Here is an 18,804-nt window from a genome sequence, read left to right on the forward strand (position 1 = left end):
TATTAAGGCTGATTTAGTATGAACACCCTGCACCCCGGATGAGCACAAAGTTAACATCCAATATTTGTTGTAATCCAGTTCAGATTTTTTTTCTTATAAAGTTAACAAAATTCTCCAAAGGCAACCGTCACTTTCTCTAGCAATATGACAACAGGAAACTGACTGGTTGCCACTGACAACAGTCTGTTTATTCCGCAAAGTGCTGTTAGCGATAGTAAGGAGATTTCTCATGATGGTGGAGCTGCTAGTAAATCAGATGCTGGTAGTTCTATTTATTTCACAGGACACAGACAGGCACTTTGCATATTGTGCTTCCATCTCAAACCACCCCAAATATTATTTCCTTCAGATTTTATAAATCAGATCTCACCGAAGTTACAACTTCAAGCCACAGATCCACAAGAGCAGAGCATCAAAAGCTCATCACTAAACGGTGGACTGTGGTCTGGACCAAGTGAGCGTTATATTCGGAACCCCAGACAGTCCCTAGCACAGGTTCCCTGTCTTCTCTGCAGTGACTGGTTGCTAGGACTGCCAGCTTCCTAACAACCAATTACATCATGTGCGTGCCCCACCCCCTTATCACTGGAGGATGGAAGTGAAACTTCCATCGTCCAGACCAGCAGCCTACTTTGCTTACTGCTAAAAGTGGCACAATGATGGGGACACCTGATGCAAGGGGGCACCCAGATGTATGACCCCTTACATCCTGGCGCCCCCTTGCATCAGGTGTCCCCGTCATTGTGCCACTTTTAGCAGTAAGCAAAGTAGGCTGGCTGCTGGTCTGGACGATGGAAGTTTCACTTCCATCCTCCAGTGATGGGGGTGGGGAGCGCACGTGATGTAATTGGTTGTTAGGAAGCTGGCAGCCCTAGCAACTACACTGACTACAGCTACATGCAACTATTGCTAAACTCTAGCCTTCAGCGTGGCAATCTCTTATGTCCCCACCACAGAAAAATACACTTTAATAACCAATAAATGTAACTTGGAGAATCAAAAAAAAACATAACTGATTTAAAGTCTGGTCCCACAGGACGTGCACCTGAGCTGAGATCTAGAATATTGATGAGCAACTTAAGGGTTATGCCCTCAGCTAGGGTCCAAGACTAAAAGTATAGGAGAATATAGTGCTAAAACCAGACTCTGGATTCCAGAAGACTGGCAGAACAACACTTTGGGGTGTGTAGACAAGAGGCAATCAGTGGGGACACTCTCCCATATGCCAGAGATCAGCAGACCATTCTCTGGCCACCAGCAATAAAGCTAAAATGCCTTGGGACTCCAGTGATCAGCTCCTTACTGAGGTCCATTCTTCAGGACCCCATTGATCAGTGGGTCATTCTCTGGGATTCCAGTGATGAGCAGAGACACTCTACAAGACCTCAGTCATCAGTTTGGACATTTCACGAGTCCTTAGAGGTCAGAAGGGACATTCTCCAAGAGCTCAGTGATCAGAATGGAAGTTCTTCAGGAACCCAGTGCTCAGCAGGGTCACTCTCCAAGACCCCCAGTGATCACATGGGCCATTCTCTGGGTCATTCCCAAAAACCCCAATAATTAGCAGGCCATTCACAGAGACCGTAGTGATCAGTAGGAAATTCTTGAAGACCCCAATGATCAGCAGAGATACTATCCAATACCCCCCCCCCCCGATCAGCAGAGACACTCACCCTGGGACCCCAGTGATAAGCAGTGAGGTACAAGTGACCAACAGGGACATTTTCCTGGACCCCAGCCATCAGATGGGCTATTCCCTGAGACCCCAGTGATCAGTAGCCAATTCTAGGGTAACCCAGTGATTTGGGAGACACTCTCTGGGATTGCAGTGATCAGCTGGAAAATCTTACGGCCCCCAGGGATCAGCCACCCACCCACCAGGGCCTCAGTGATCAATGGGCTCATCCAGTAATCAGCAGGAACACTCTTCAAGACCCCAGCCATCGGAAGGGGCATCCTCCATGACCCCACTGCTCAGCAGGCTATTCTCTGGAATTCCAGTGATCAAGTGGGACACTCTCCAGGACAACAGCAATCAGCAGGGACCCACCCAGGGATCACATGGATAACCTGGCCATTCTCTGTGATCACAGTAAGTAGCAAACCATTCTTCAGGACCCCTGTGATAAGGAAGGAATTCTTGGGGACTCCAGTAATTAGGAGGGACATTTTCTGGGGGAGCAGTGATCAGTGGAAAGGAACCGGGCACTGGTCGCCCGAGCCCTAAGGGAACCGGGCGCTGGTCGCCCGAACCCTAAGGGAACCGGGCGCTGGTCGCCCGAGCCCTAAGGGAACCGGGCGCTGCTCGCCCGAGCCCTAAGGGAACCGGGCGCTGGTCGCCCGAGCCCTAAGGGAACCGGGCGCTGGTCGCCCGAGCCCAAAGGGAACCGGGCGCTGGTCGCCCGAGCCCAAAGGGAACCGGGCGCTGGTCGCCCGAGCCCAAAGGGAACCGGGCGCTGGTCGCCCGAGCCCAAAGGGAACCGGGCGCTGGTCGCCCGAGCCCAAAGGGAACCGGGCGCTGGTCGCCCGAGCCCAAAGGGAACCGGGCGCTGGTCGCCCGAGCCCAAAGGGAACCGGGCGCTGGTCGCCCGAGCCCTAAGGGAACCGGGCGCTGGTCGCCCGAGCCCTAAAGGAACCGGGCGCTGGTCGCCCGAGCCCTAAAGGAACCGGGCGCTGGTCGCCCGAGCCCTAAAGGAATCGTGCGCTGGTCTCCCGAGCCCTAAAGGAACCGGGCGCTGGTCGCCCGAGCCCTAAAGGAACCGGGCGCTGGTCGCCCGAGCCCTAAAGGAACCGGGCGCTGGTCGCCCGAGCCCTAAAGGAACCGTGCGCTGGTCTCCCGAGCCCTAAAGGAACCGTGCGCTGGTCTCCCGAGCCCTAAAGGAACCGGGCGCTGGTCTCCCGAGCCCTAAAGGAACCGGGCGCTGGTCGCCCGAGCCCAAAGGGAACCGGGCGCTGGTCGCCCGAGCCCAAAGGGAACCGGGCGCTGGTCGCCCGAGCCCAAAGGGAACCGGGCGCTGGTCGCCCGAGCCCTAAGGGAACCGGGCGCTGGTCGCCCGAGCCCTAAGGGAACCGGGCGCTGGTCGCCCGAGCCCTAAGGGAACCGGGCGCTGGTCGCCCGAGCCCTAAGGGAACCGGGCGCTGGTCGCCCGAGCCCTAAGGGAACCGGGCGCTGGTCGCCCGAGCCCTAAGGGAACCGGGCGCTGGTCGCCCGAGCCCTAAGGGAACCGGGCGCTGGTCGCCCGAGCCCTAAGGGAACCGGGCGCTGGTCGCCCGAGCCCTAAAGGAATCGGGCGCTGATCTCCGGAGCCCTAAAGGAATCGGGCGCTGATCTCCGGAGCCCTAAGGCTGGATTCACACCTATGCATTTTTAGTGCTTTTTGCATTTTGCAGATTTGCACAACAGAACGTGTTTCATAGGAAACCATGGTGAATGGACTATAGTACAAATCTGCAAAATGCAAAAAGCAAAATCTGATCGCCCGAGCCCTAAAGGAATCGGGCGCTGATCGCCCGAGCCCTAAAGGAATCGGGCGCTGATCGCCCGAGCCCTAAAGGAATCGGGCGCTGATCGCCCGAGCCCTAAAGGTATCGGGCGCTGATCGCCCGAGCCCTAAAGGTATCGGGCGCTGATCGCCCGAGCCCTAAAGGTATCGGGCGCTGATCGCCCGAGCCCTAAAGGTATCGGGCGCTGATCGCCCGAGCCCTAAAGGTATCGGGCGCTGATCGCCCGAGCCCTAAAGGTATCGGGCGCTGATCGCCCGAGCCCTAAAGGTATCGGGCGCTGATCGCCCGAGCCCTAAAGGTATCGGGCGCTGATCGCCCGAGCCCTAAAGGTATCGGGCGCTGATCGCCCGAGCCCTAAAGGTATCGGGCGCTGATCGCCCGAGCCCTAAAGGTATCGGGCGCTGATCGCCCGAGCCCTAAAGGTATCGGGCGCTGATCGCCCGAGCCCTAAAGGTATCGGGCGCTGATCGCCCGAGCCCTAAAGGTATCGGGCGCTGATCGCCCGAGCCCTAAAGGTATCGGGCGCTGATCGCCCGAGCCCTAAAGGTATCGGGCGCTGATCGCCCGAGCCCTAAAGGTATCGGGCGCTGATCGCCCGAGCCCTAAAGGTATCGGGCGCTGATCGCCCGAGCCCTAAAGGAATCGGGCGCTGATCGCCCGAGCCCTAAAGGAATCGGGCGCTGATCGCCCGAGCCCTAAAGGAATCGGGCGCTGATCGCCCGAGCCCTAAAGGAATCGGGCGCTGATCGCCCGAGCCCTAAAGGAATCGGGCGCTGATCGCCCGAGCCCTAAAGGAATCGGGCGCTGATCGCCCGAGCCCTAAAGGAATCGGGCGCTGATCGCCCGAGCCCTAAAGGAATCGGGCGCTGATCGCCCGAGCCCTAAAGGAATCGGGCGCTGATCGCCCGAGCCCTAAAGGAATCGGGCGCTGATCGCCCGAGCCCTAACGGTATCGGGCGCTGATCGCCCGAGCCCTAACGGTATCGGGCGCTGATCGCCCGAGCCCTAACGGTATCGGGCGCTGATCGCCCGAGCCCTAACGGTATCGGGCGCTGATCGCCCGAGCCCTAACGGTATCGGGCGCTGATCGCCCGAGCCCTAACGGTATCGGGCGCTGATCGCCCGAGCCCTAACGGTATCGGGCGCTGATCGCCCGAGCCCTAACGGTATCGGGCGCTGATCGCCCGAGCCCTAACGGTATCGGGGGCTGATCGCCCGAGCCCTAAAGGTATCGGGCGCTGATCGCCCGAGCCCTAAAGGTATGGGGCGCTGATCGCCCGAGCCCTAAAGGTATGGGGCGCTGATCGCCCGAGCCCTAAAGGTATGGGGCGCTGATCGCCCGAGCCCTAAAGGTATGGGGCGCTGATCGCCCGAGCCCTAAAGGTATGGGGCGCTGATCGCCCGAGCCCTAAAGGTATCGGGCGCTGATCGCCCGAGCCCTAAAGGTATCGGGCGCTGATCGCCCGAGCCCTAAAGGTATCGGGCGCTGATCGCCCGAGCCCTAAAGGTATCGGGCGCTGATCGCCCGAGCCCTAAAGGTATCGGGCGCTGATCGCCCGAGCCCTAAAGGTATCGGGCGCTGATCGCCCGAGCCCTAAAGGTATCGGGCGCTGGTTTCCGGAACCCTAAAGGAATCGGCGCTGATCTCCGGAGCCCTAAAGGAATCGGGCGCTGGTCTCCGGAGCCCTAAAAGAATCGGGCGCTGACCAGCATGCCATCTGCTCTGTCATCTCCAATTCTGTTATCGCTCAATAAAATCCTCCTTAATCTGAGGATCAAAAAGCCCCCAAATAGTGCATGACATTGCCCCACACACTGCACACCCTGAACTCAGCTCATAGGAACACATGTAAATGTAATACACCACAAATAGTTCCCCAGCACCCCATCTGGAGACATTCTCTGCCCTTCCTGCCCCGATCCCGGCAATCACATTGCGCTATGGAGGTGACAGTGCCCCCTGCAGGATGTCATACCCAGGGGAGGGCTGCTGGACACGGTTAGGTTGGGTGCCATTCTCTTTCTCCCTCTCCTACTCCGGATCCCGCAGGCTGCCACGAAGCTCCCGACTGAATGAGAAAGAGCACAGGCGCTTCCGGCACTCACATGCTCAGCACAGCCCTCCTCCGACCCACTGACAGTGCACACTTCCGCTACAGCGAGGCCATCTTGGCCAATGCATCTCGCGCCACCATCTTTGTTATGGGCAAGGCAGTCTACAGTGCGCAGCTGATACCTCAGGAGATGTTTAGCCTGGACGCCTCGTACCCTCACCATGGCTACAGCCCAATCTCGCGATTATCACAGAGCTTCCTGCCGCTGGGGGAGCTCGCTCTGTTGATCATGAGACAATCGGCTGCTGATCCAATGCTGGTAGTTAGCGTGGCAATAGTCTATAGTTCAGGAGACAGTGAGCTTTACCACACTGAGTGCCTTCTGTACAAACATCAGACTAATGGTGGTCCTGCTGCAACTCCTCACCTCAGATGACCCCAATTCTTCTACCTACACACTCCAGATCAGAACTTGATAACAAAAATAATGTTCTTTAGCTAGGAACTGCCATTCCACATTAAAATTTACATTACCAAAATAATTGTGTTCTGTAAATTGTCTCCAGCATTACTCCTGTTTCCTCTTGCTGGAGGACCATTTTGCTGAAGCCCAGAGCCCCTGAGCAGCAGTAAATCATAAAGCAGAACTAAACCTTCCAATTTAATGGTTAAACAAAAACAATTACATTCCTGGAATGCCAGGATTGCTACCTAACACATTTGCTTGTTTCTTTAACCAAACATTCAAACCATCAAATGGCTGATGTCGTAACAGATCACATATGCATCACCATGGCAGTTGTAGATCAAACAGAAGCAGCTTCCTTGACTATAAAGGATAGAAGGGTTTAATTCCACTTTAACCTCAGATCAGCCCGGGTTTCTGCACCTTCACATCTCAGATCAGCCCTGGTTCCTGCAACATCACATCTCAGATCAGCTCGGGTCCTGCACCTTCACATCTCAGATCAGCCCGGATCCTGCTCCTTCACATCTCAGATCAGCCCGGGTTCCGGCAACATCACATCTCAGATCAGTCCCGGGTCCTGTACCTTCACTTCTCAGATCAGCCCCCAGTTCCTGCACCTCCACACCTCAGATCAACCTGGGTTCCTGCACCTTCACATCTCAGATCAGGCCCGGTTCCTCCACCTTCATATCTCAGATTAGCCCTGGTTCCTGCAACATCACATCTCAGATCAGCCCCGGGTCCTGCACCTTCACATCTCAGATCAGCCCTGGTTCCTGCAACATCACATCTCAGATCAGCCCCGGGTCCTGCACCTTCACATCTCAGATTAGCCCTGGTTCCTGCAACATCACATCTCAGATCAGCCCCAGGTCCTTCACCTTCACATCTCAGATCAGCCCTGGTTCCTGCAACATCACATCTCAGATCAGCCCCGGGTCCTGCACCTTCACATCTCAGATTAGCCCTGGTTCCTGCAACATCACATCTCAGATCAGCCCCAGGTCCTTCACCTTTACATCTCAGATCAGCCCTGGTTCCTGCAACATCACATCTCAGATCAGCCCCGGGTCCTGCACCTTCAAATCTCAGATTAGCCCTGGTTCCTGCAACATCACATCTCAGATCAGCCCCAGGTCCTTCACCTTCACATCTCAGATCAGCCCCGGTTCCTGCACCTTCTTATCTCAGATCAGCCCCGGTTCCTGCACCTTCACATCTCAGATCAGCCCCGGTTCCTGCACCTTCATATCTCAGATCAGCCCCAGTTCCTGCACCTTCTTATCTCAGATCAGCCCCGGTTCCTGCACCTTCACATCTCAGATCAGCCCCGTTTCCTGCACCTTCACATCAGCTCCAATTTCTGCACTTTCACTTCTCAGATCAGCCCCAATTACTGCACCTTTGCACTGCAGATGAGCTCCAATTTATGCACCTTCAAATCTCAGATAACCCCAATTCCTGCACCTTCACATATCAAATCAGCTCCAATTCCTGCACCTTCACATCTCAGGTAAGCTCTAATTTCTACACCTTGTCACATACCTGATGGTAGAGCCTGATATGCAGCGGAGGGCTTCTCTTACACCTCTGACTCAAGGCCCCCTGGTAGAGCAGACAGGAGGCGCAGGAGTGCACAGTCGCACGAGTGCCCGATGGGTCGCAGGGGAGTCAGAAGCAGCTGCAGGAGGAACGGCAGCCCAGCAGGATTCTCCAGGCAGAAGAGAGGGAAGGTACAGGCAGGCCGGGTCATACACTGGCGGACACGTTAGGAGCAGGTGCGGTAGGCAGAAGAGTAGTCAGGACACAAGCCGGGTCGTTGATGGGCTGGCAGCGAGGTAGCAGAAGGAGCAGGCAGATGCGGTGGTCAAACAAGCCGGGTCAGGTGCTTGCAGGAATAGTCAGAGGCAAGCTGGGTCAGGTAACAGGTATCAGATACAGGCAACAGGAACACACAGAAATGCTGTAGAGCAGACAGCAGCGAGTCTGTGCACTGGCAGAGTTTAAATAGCCTGCTGGGTGCCAAAAGCTGGCTCAGGGTGTGTGTGCACCGGTGCACAAGTGCCAGGTGCACGTGTGCACGCAAAGCCGCACACAGGCACACTCACGGCAATCTGACTGAGGAAACAGGCTGTCTTGGATTCTCATCTCGAGTACTGCACAGGCGCGCACAGATGCACCAGAGGTCTTGTGACAGGAGCTGAGGTCACAGGTTGTCCTCTTCTGCCGCCATCTTGGGTACTGACTAGCTCTTCCTGACACACCTTCATATCTCAGGTCAACTTTAATTCCTGCATCTTCACACCTCAGATCTGCTCCAATTCCTGCACTTTCACACTGCAGATCAGCTCCAATTCCTGCACCTTCACATCTCAGGTTAGTTCCAATTCCTGCATCCTCACACCCCAAATCGGCTCCAATTCCTGCATCTTATCTGTACATCTCAGGTCAGCTCCAATTTCTGCACCTTCACATTGCAGATAAGCTCCAATTCCTGCACCTTCACATCTCAGGTCCGCTCCAATTCATGCACCTTCACACTGCAGATCAGTTTGAATTCCTGCACCTTCACACCTCAGATCAGCTCCAATTCCTGCATCTTCGCATCTCAGATCAGCCCTAGTTCCTGCAACATCACATCAGATCTGCCCCAGTTCCTGCACCTTCATACCTCAGATCAGCCCCAATTCCTGCACCTTCACATCTGAGATCAGTCCCAATTCCTGCACCTTCACACTGCAAATCAGCTCCAGTTTGTGCACCTTCACACCTCAGATGAGCCCCAATTCCTGCACCTTCACGCCTCAGATCAGCCCCAATTCCCGCACCTTCAGACTGCAGATCTGCCACAATTAGTGCACCTTCACACTGCAGATCAGCCCCAATTCCTGCATCTTTGAATCTCAGATAAGCCCTAGTTCCTGCATCTTTGCATTTCAGATCAGCCCAAGTTCCTGCATCTTCGCATCTCAGATCAGCCCAAGTTCCTGCATCTTCGCATCTCAGATCAGCCCTAGGTCCTGCAACATTACGTCAGATCTGCCCCAGTTCCTGCACCCATGCAACTCAGATCATCTGCAATTTTTGCATCTTCACACCTCAGATCAACTCCACTTCCTGCACCTTCACACTGCATAATAGTTTAATACCTGTGTCATGTACCTGGTGTTGGAGCCCAGAATGCAGGGAGCGGCCTCTCATAAGCCTCTGGCTCGAGAACCCCTGGTAGTGGAGACAGGGACTCAAGAGTTCAGAGGGCACAAGTGCTTGATGGATGGCAGGTGTGGGACTGGTCCAGACCTCTGAAGTAGCTGGAGAAAGACAGGCAGGAACAGCAAGCTGAAACTGGTGACTGGAACACCGCAGACAGCTGGGAGGAGTTCTGTAGTGCAGCAGGAGCACAGGATCTGCAGGCTGCAAAGTGGTGCACAGGAACCTGGCAGGAACACTGGAACAGCGGAAGTATGGAGGTGCCTGAGCTTGGCAGGAACTCTGAAACAGCTGACAGCGAGGAGGTGTCCTGTAGTAAAGCAGGAGGGCTGGATCGGCAGGTTGCAGGAAGGTGCTCTGAGGTCAGACAGGAACACAGGCAGAGTCAGACAGGCAATACTAATCAATACTAGCGGGCAGAGCAGGTACCAAATGGAGGCAGAAGGGTAGTCGAGGTACAGGCAGGGTCGTTAACAGGCGGGCAGTGATCAATCCACAGGAAGAGGCAAAAGGGTAGTAAGACAGGCCGGGGTCAGAGGCAGGCAGCAAACAGACATCATTAGGAACAGGCCGGGTAGACAGGAATCAAGTCAACTGGTAACAGGTAGCAGGGTCACAAGAAACACTGTAGACTGGACAGCAAGGAGGCACAGTGACAGATTCCCTTTAATAGCCCTCTGGACGGCACCCTCCTGTACCCGTTCACCCCCCCGTGCTCCAGTTAGCGCTATCGCGCACTCGCGTGCGCCCGTTTGAGCTAGCACGCACCCATGTGCGCCAGTTAGCTCTTAAGATAGGGATTCTGCGGGCAGGTCTTCCATATACCGCCGGATTAACGGACAACCTGCATCTTCACACCTCAGGTCAGCTCCGATTTCTGTATCTTCACACCTCAAATCAGCTCCAATTCCGGCATCTTTATGTAGCGCCGGTACTCCAAATGAGTACGCGCTACATCTGTAAATCTAGTTTTTGCCCCAAAACTGTAGTTGAGTTTTGGGGTTAATTGTTCTAAATTATGCTTTGGCATCAGTTTGGCTGGGCTGTATTAAAGGGGTTGTAAAGGTAAATGTTTTTTCACCTTAATGCATTCTATGCATTAAGGTGAAAAAACATCTGACAGTGCCTGCGCCCCCAGCCCCCCCGTTTTACTTACCCTCCAAAGTCCAGCGCTCGTCCCCCGACGTCCTTTCCACCGTTTAGCCTGGCCGCTGATTGGCTGGAGTGGATGGATGGAAAGCAGCGCAGCCATTGGCTCGCGCTGCTGTCAATCACATCCACTGACACGGAGCGCCGGGGGGCGGGGCCGTGTGATACAGCGAGCTGCTATAGCCGCCGGCTGTATCATGGGAGCGCGCCCGCAGATGCTTCTCACCATGCGAGGGAGCTCGCATGAACGTGAGAAGCACCTGCGAGAGGAAGCCGAGACAGCCGCCCGAGGGACCCCAGAAGAGCAGGTTCAGGGCCACTCTGTGCAAAACGAGCTGCACAGTGGAAGTAAGTATAACATGTTTGTTATTTTAAATAAAATAAAAAATTCAGTTTACAATCCCTTTAAGGTTCTGCCTGGTCATAGGTGGGGTTCGCACCTGTGAGAGGCCTGAGAACGCAGTCTGGTTGAACGCATTAGGTACCAATCTCTCTCTCGGAGCCAATCAGTGGGAGTTTGTCTGGCTGTGTATTCCGGGAGAGGGTACTTAAGGTGCTGAAGTCACGTGGTTCTGGGTTCCAGTCCAGAAGTTGTTGCTGACTCCGTGGTCCTGGTCCTCCTGACCAGCCCCAGGGGCCCTCATGGCCTGGGGTACGAATCCATCCTTTTCTGAGCCTCAGAACTGGCTAGTCCGAGGTGCAGTAACTGGAAGGATGATTCAAAGGTGTTCTGCTGCTCCCGTCTCGGGTTTGGAGAGGCCCAGCAACTCTACATGCGACCAGGGGAGGACTCTTCAGTAAGAGAGCCATGCACAAGGCTGGCTGCTCAGTAAGAGCCTGGAAGTTGACCTGCCATGGACATTGATTGAATCCACAATTCTTACGGTATTGCTGGACTGGCTGAAAGATTCTGGTACAGTAAGAAAAGTTCCTACTTCTATCCTTCCGGTTACAACTAAGTTTTTCAACCAAGTCTGCCTGAGAGACTTTGCAAAAATAGAACTACTTGTTGGCTGCTAAATCCAAGCTCAATGATTTATCCAACGGTTAAAGAGTCCATCTTAGAGATTACAATGAGACATCATACTACTCTCCGTCACCTAGACGTGCCCCCCCGAATTCGTATTATGCGGGGTCTCAAAATCATAATGCCGCTCCAATTTCTACATATAACAGGTTCTCTCCATTAAGGGATCAGAGAGACAATGAAATTAGAAATAATGCCTATACACCATCTACATACAATCCACCTAATAGTAATTTTAGAAATCAGGATTTTTGCGAGGATCCATACACCAAAAAAAGAGGCCAGGATCTAAGAGAGGGTGCAGAGGGGGGAAACGATTACAACGGAGGAAAAAGAAGGCGAGTTTGATGGGAAAGGGTGTTTTTAATCTAAGTAAAAAAACTTTTTCTCAAGCAGAGTTATCTGTATTGGATAAGGGATTAAAATATGCACCCCCCAAACGTCTTAATAAATTTAACACCTTCATAGATGTACACAAATTTATTAGGAAAATCAATGTTCAAAGATATCTGACAACCAATCCATTTAGAACAGGGTATACAGCAGCCACTTTTGGCACTGTACACTCAGGGTTATCTAACCCGTCTTTATTCGTACCCCCTGTACCTATAGCTCCGGCGGTAAGAATTTTTAAAGACCTAGTACTCGGTGACCTAGAGAAACTTCCCATTAAACATGTGAATAGGTCCACCCTCTCACAGGCCGGCTTTAACTCTTCGTGTGAACAAAAGGAGGTAGTCGTGCGCCCTGCTGACAAAGGCGGCGGGATTGTTATTCTGGACAAAGAACAGTATAAAGCTGAAATGTGCAGGATATTAGAAGAACCGGGGACATATAAACTACTCCCCAACAATCCCACAAGTCTTTATAAAAGACAACTTAAGAGCCTTGTCGAGAAGGGATACGACTCGAAAATTTTGAATAAGAAAGAAAAATCGTTTTTGATCCCTATTGCTCCAAGAATTCCCACTATATATTATTTGCCAAAGATTCACAAAGATGCGATTAATCCTCCCGGCAGGCCTATAGTGAGTGGTATCAATTCTATCACCTCACGTATAGGTCGATATATAGATTCTTATCTGCAACCTTTAGTGAAAAAAACTCCTTCGTATCTTAAGGACACAGGAGCGACAATTAGGAGATTGGCAAATATAATTCCCCAGGATGAATGCATTATTGCCACAGCAGATGTGGCTTCTTTATATACTTGCATTCCACATAGAAGGGGTATAGAAGCTGTCCGCTATTTTTTGGATCAAGAAGATTCTCTAGCGTCATTTCAACGTGATTACCTCATTGAACTGCTCGAGTTTGCAACCGAGCATAATTATTTTTGGTTCAATGGGAATTACTACTCACAGCAGAGAGGTGTAGCAATGGGGGCCAAATTTGCCCCCAGTCTTGCCAATTTATTCATGGCAAAGTGGGAGGAGGATGTCGTCTATGCCCATCATAGCCCTTCGTTGGTTTTATGGGCAAGATATATAGACGACATCCTCCTCCTATGGAATGGCACACCTGAATCACTAAGGGAATTTTTTGATACTCTAAATCACAATGATAGGGGTATTTCTTTATCGCTAGAGATGAGTACCTCTAAGATCAACTTCTTGGATCTAGAAATTGAAATAGTAAACAATAAATTTGTGTTCAAAACACATTTTAAAGAAACAGATCGGAACAGCTTCATTCCCCTAGATAGCTGCCACCACAGAGCGTGGCTTAATTCGGTTCCACGAAGCCAGTTTCTACGTCTTCGGAGGAACTGTACAGATCTAGAGACATTCAGAATACAAGCCAAAAACCTTAGGCAGAAATTTGAAGATAAGGGGTATGATAGAGCAATTTTGGATAGGGAAATATGTAAAGTTGCGGAAACCAATAGAGAGGACCTCATTGTTGAGAAAACACAAAATGCACCTGATGATACTTATAGATGGTCTATGTTAACAACGTTTTCATCACAGCACAGACAGATCAAGTCTATTATAAACAAACACTGGAGTATACTAAAAAATGACTCTGTGTTGGGCCCCAAGCTACCCGAACAAGCAAAGATACTCTTCAGGGGAGTTCCATCCCTACAGAACAGTATAGCCCCCAATATCCTAGATCCACCTAATCGTCCATCCTTTTTCCACAACATGACGGGTTTCTACCCCTGTAAAAAGTGCAGTGTATGTAGATACAATACCTTGGGGAGACGCAAGGCCACTGAATTTATTTCTACAACTACTAATAAGACACATAGTATTAAGCCTTTTTGCACTTGTGATACCAGGTATGTGGTATATTTAATCACCTGCCCCTGCGGCAAGCAATATGTAGGAAGGACAATCAGGACATTTGCAATCAGGGTAGGCGAACATATATCTCTTATCAAGAGTAAAGATTCAAAACACACTGTCCCCAGACACTACAAGCAGTGCCACAACAGTGATCCTACAGGAACAGAGTTTTTGATTATTGATAAGTATACGCCACCCTGGAGGGGGGGTGCCATGACCAGAGGCGTATCCAAGTTAGAGACGTATTGGATATACACTATTAAGTCCTACTCCCCGTTTGGTCTAAACGTGGAGTGGGACATCAATGCATTCATCGACGATGGTTGATGCATGGCGTTGGGTCCCACTCCCCGGTTGGTTTGGACTTGGTGTGCAATATGGATGCATTCATTGATGATAGTTGAGGTTTGTCCATCTCTTTTATCTATACCTTTATCTTTATTTCATTTTTCCTTTTTTTGGTGTACACGGTAGGAATATGTGGGAAAATGTACTTTGTGTATATTTGTAGACGGTTAAAGATGACTTGGGTTTGGTCCACCTAATATGTTAGCACATATTGCTTTCGGTCTCCTTTTGATTAGGCCATTATATTAACAGAGCGCCATATTTGAGCATATATACATATACTTCAAAACTTATGACTATATTTGTTTTTTTATATATTTTTAACTTTTTTCCAATTTTTAAAATTAGAATAAAAATCCCTTTATTGCGTAGGCCATCGTTCATATAAGAGTGTTACGATGTGATAATCGCCTATCCGATTTGATTCGGTCATTTTTTTACTTACTTTTCAGTTAATACCTTTATGTAGATTATAACAATTTCTTTGGGTAAAATTACTAGAAAAAACCTTTTGTGCGAAATTTGCCTTTTAATTTACCTTTCCTGGGAAATATGGTTACACAAGCTAATATGTGATCATAGGCACTGTGTTCCTATTGGATGCAGCGTCCGAATGTTTAATGTTTTTTATTCATATATTTTTTACTTATTTTTTATCAAATTTTTTCTACCAGATACATCCCTCAGCTCAGAATATACACTCTATATTTTTTCTATTTAATATATATAAGAGATTTGTTCTTGTGCTGATCTGTATAATACCTCAGAGATGGCGTCCTTTTACACGTCTATTTTTTATTTTTCGAGTACGGGGACACGGAAGTGACGTTATGGCGCCGGGATGTTGACATACGTTCCAGGTTGATCACTTCCGTTCGTGAGATACGCGGGGGTCACGTTTATTTTACTTCCGCTGAGGTTAAAAGATCGGCTGAACATTTCAGTGTTTATGCCTGCGTTCCATTTGGACGTTGCTGGCGTACGTTAGGACGTTCGCCTTTGTTTAGATACACGGAAGCGATTCGTCCAATATACATAAGAGTATGGGATGCACCAGTTATTTGACCAGACCATTCATACTATTAAAAAGAGGCGTGGAACGCACGCCGGCGGCCATGTTGGATACCGGAAATGATGTGTGGTGACACTGATGGAGGAAATCTAGGCCTGATTGAGGGTCTGGCTATATATACTGGAGGGCTGCCTTGAAGTTGTACTCCAGATGATGTCTGCTTAAGACGAAACGCGTCGGGACTTCACTGCAGCCTGAGATTTTATTGAAAAAGCGCTTATGTTCTTTGTACACGTGAGTTTGATAATTTTTTATTAAATTACTTGAAACGAAAAACGGAGTTACACTATTGTGGTCCCTGCTTTCTTCCTTTATATCTATCCCACTACCTATGATGATTTATGTGGATGGAGACATACCGCAGAGGAAATAGCCACACTTGAAAGTCTTTCAGAAAAGGACAACACCCCAAAAAACAGCCTATGTATATCTACAAGCATATATGATCCTCCAAATATAATTTTGAGTAGGATCTATTAAATCTGGTAAGCCCCCATTTTATGCGGTGGAGGGTTCACGCGGTGATTGTGTGATTATTCCTTGGAGAAGGTGTAGGACTGTCTTCACTTCATCGTATCACACACAGATACTTTGGAAAATTCGGAGAACTCTTCACTTGTTTCCATGCTGTTTGTTCCATTTTTTCTTTGGACACATTTTTTCATATATTTGTCTGGACATTCTAGCTTTGCACATACAGCAATGAATGTTTAAATGTGTGTTTTTTCATTTCTTTGCATAGTCTAATACATGTATTGACTACATTGGTCACATTGTAATGTGGTAAAAACAAATAAGCGCTACACTGTTTTTTACAAGATTTATTATGTCACATTTGCACACCTAGATGTTGTGTTAGCTGCTGTTTGTATATTGGTTACACATTTGAATAGCGCAGTGTTTTTGCTCTTTTTGAAATTCGGTTAAAGAGTCCAGTTGCGAGCGGCTATTCCCTGGATTATGTACAGAGACTTTTATTGAAGTCAGCAGTTCCGAGCACCTGAGCTAAACTTTATCCTGATACCCTCTATTCCCAACTTAGAGACTGAGTTTGTTCAACTGTTTTATGCAAAATAAAAATCCTAACAAGGAATTCAAGTGTCAGTCTCTACAATTACTGGGTTATCAACCCTGGGAACCCCTAGACAAGGACAACGAGTATGAGCTGGGGGAGGTAATCGGTAAGCCCAGAAAAATTCAGCCGTTCCTTCGGGGGTAAGTGCTACATTTACAACTGAGATCAGCCCCAATTCCTGAACCTTCACACTGCAGATCTGCCTTTATTCCTGCCCCTTCACAGCCTTGGATCAGCCTCAGTTACTGCATCTTCACACCTTAGATCAGTTCCAATTCCTGCACCATCACACCTCAGATTGACCTCTTTTCCCGCACCTTCTCACCTTAGATCAGTTCTGTGACAGACCCAACCAGAACAGGGGCTTTTGGAGGGGACTAGGGGCTATCTTTCTACCCACTGATTATGACCCACGGAGGAGACTGGGGATTTTGTCTGCCCAGTGAGAGCATGGAAAAATGGCTCAGTTCAGCCTTTGATCCCATGGAGAGAGCAGAACATTCTCTAATGAGGGACAACAATGTGAAGAATTCTGGGATCAAGGCTTGGATTAATTCTCAGAATAAAGACAATAAAGCTTCCCTTCAGGAGTAGATGGAGGTCCTCCTGCAAACTGGTTTGGAGAAGCTCCTCCACTTGGGATAGAAATATTTATCAACAATCTCCCTCAAGAAATCTATGAATATACATTAATTCCACTTTTTAAGACTACTGTTAACATTTTTGAAACTTTTATAAAGTTTTATTAAATTCCCATAATTAAAAACTATCAATAAGTGCTGCATTACATGTTGACCATACTCACTATGGGATTCATTTTCTGTATTATGCAAACAACCTGTTTCCCCTCCTGATGATGTCCCCAATGCAGTTGGGGATTTAGCAGGAGTGTTGGCAGCTAATGCACATGCTCAGTTTTCAGTGTATTGTCTACCCTGAACATTTCCTGCCCATCAAATCTGAGCAGCCCATGTGACTATAGAGTCCTACGTGGGGCTTATACAAAGTGGTAAATGACAGCCCACTCCCTCCCTCCTCCTCCATGCCCACTAACCAGCTAAACAGAATGATGTTTGATGGAGGCTTCGCCTCCAAACTGGAGGGGTATAACTAACAGAGCCTGTGACTGACAGAAATCTGCCCACACCATGTTTTTTGCCCAAAAAAAAAGATTTGATTTCAAATACAGTATATATTTGTGTGACAATTTAAAATACTTTGATATTATTTAATCTGTATCCCAAAGGCTTTTTCTGGTGAGGCTGCATTGATGGGCACTAGTGAGGCTGCATTGGATGGGCACTGGTGAGGCTGTATTGATGAGCACTGGTGAGGCTGCATAGATGGACACCGGTGAGGCTGCATTGGATGGCACCAGTGAGGCTGCATCAGATTAGCACTGGTGAGGCTACATCAATGGGCACTGGTGAGGATGCATTGATGGTCACTCGTCAGGCTGCATTGATGGGCACTAGTGAGGCTGCATTGGATGGGCACTGGTGAAGCTGCATTGATGGTCACTGGTGAGGCTGTTTTGGATGGGCACTGGTCAGGCTGCATTGGATGGATACTGGTAAGGCTGCATTGGATGGATACTGGTATCCTTGTATCCTGGTATCCTGCATTCCTTATGTAGCATGCTCCTCAGGGCTACTTAGCCCTGCATTCTTTATGTAATGTGCTCCTTAGCCCTGCATTATTTACGTAACGGTTTCCTGAACTCTGCACTGTGAAAGTAGTGCACTCCTTAACTCTGCACTCTTTTTTTTTTTTTCTGTAAACAGTGTCTATGGGATTAAATTAACTTGCATCTGGTGTCACTACAGGTACTAGAAATGTGAGCACACAATGGTGTCTGTACATAGTGTCTATAGGATTAAATGGCAGGTGCCTGCTGCTCACCAACATTGTGATTGAAGTTGCTGGTAGAAATTAAGATGGTGATGGCTTTTTAGGATCTCTCTCTAGGTCCTGGCTGAGGGAATGGCGTCCGCCCCCGTCGTACCACGCCCGGCCCACCTGGATCTGAAATGCAGGTAGCGTGGAAGGAGCAGGAACGGCCTCCAGATCGCTGAAAGATAGGGAGGCAGGGTGATGATGTCCACAGATGTCCCTCTGGGTGCCGCTTGGTAACTCTTTCATGTGCAGGCCGCAACACACACAGGCACAAAGTTCCTGCTGGCAGATCCAGTCCGGGCTCCCAAGAGAGCGATCTAGGCCTAGACCTGCCCTTCTATATCTGGTTACCTGGTTACAATATATATATTTGTATGACAATTTAACCATTTCAGCCCGGAAGGATTTGCCCCCTTAATGACCAAGCCATTTTTTGCCATTTAACACTGCGCTGTTTTAACTGACAATTGCGCAGTCGTGCGACGTTGTACCCAAACAAAATTTACGTCCTTTTTTTCCCACAAATAGAGCTTTGTTTTGGGGGTATTTGCTCATCTCTGAGGTTTTGATTTTTTGCGTTATAAACAAAAAAAAGCAAAAATTTTGAAAAAATAAATATTTTTTTCTTTTTGCTACAATAAATATCCCAAAAAAAAAAATTGGAAAAAAATAAATTTCTTAATCAGTTTAAGCCAATATGTATTCTTGT

General features: G+C 49.5%; 1 protein-coding gene across 1 annotated transcript in view; it reads right to left on the reverse strand.

The window, feature by feature from the left end:
* Nucleotides 1-5,643, reverse strand: part of EPRS1 (glutamyl-prolyl-tRNA synthetase 1) — a 128,039-nt gene extending 122,396 nt beyond the window's left edge. The window contains 1 exon segment of the mRNA XM_077485785.1: nucleotides 5,481-5,643. Within this exon segment, the coding sequence (XP_077341911.1) occupies nucleotides 5,481-5,520 (40 nt within the window). The 5' untranslated portion in view covers nucleotides 5,521-5,643.
* Nucleotides 5,644-18,804: the final 13,161 nt, after the last annotated feature.

Source organism: Lithobates pipiens, unplaced genomic scaffold, assembly GCF_037356315.1.
Source record: "Lithobates pipiens isolate NorthernLeopardFrog02 unplaced genomic scaffold, aLitPip1_a1.2 Scaffold_18, whole genome shotgun sequence".
Lineage (NCBI taxonomy): Eukaryota > Metazoa > Chordata > Amphibia > Anura > Ranidae > Lithobates > Lithobates pipiens.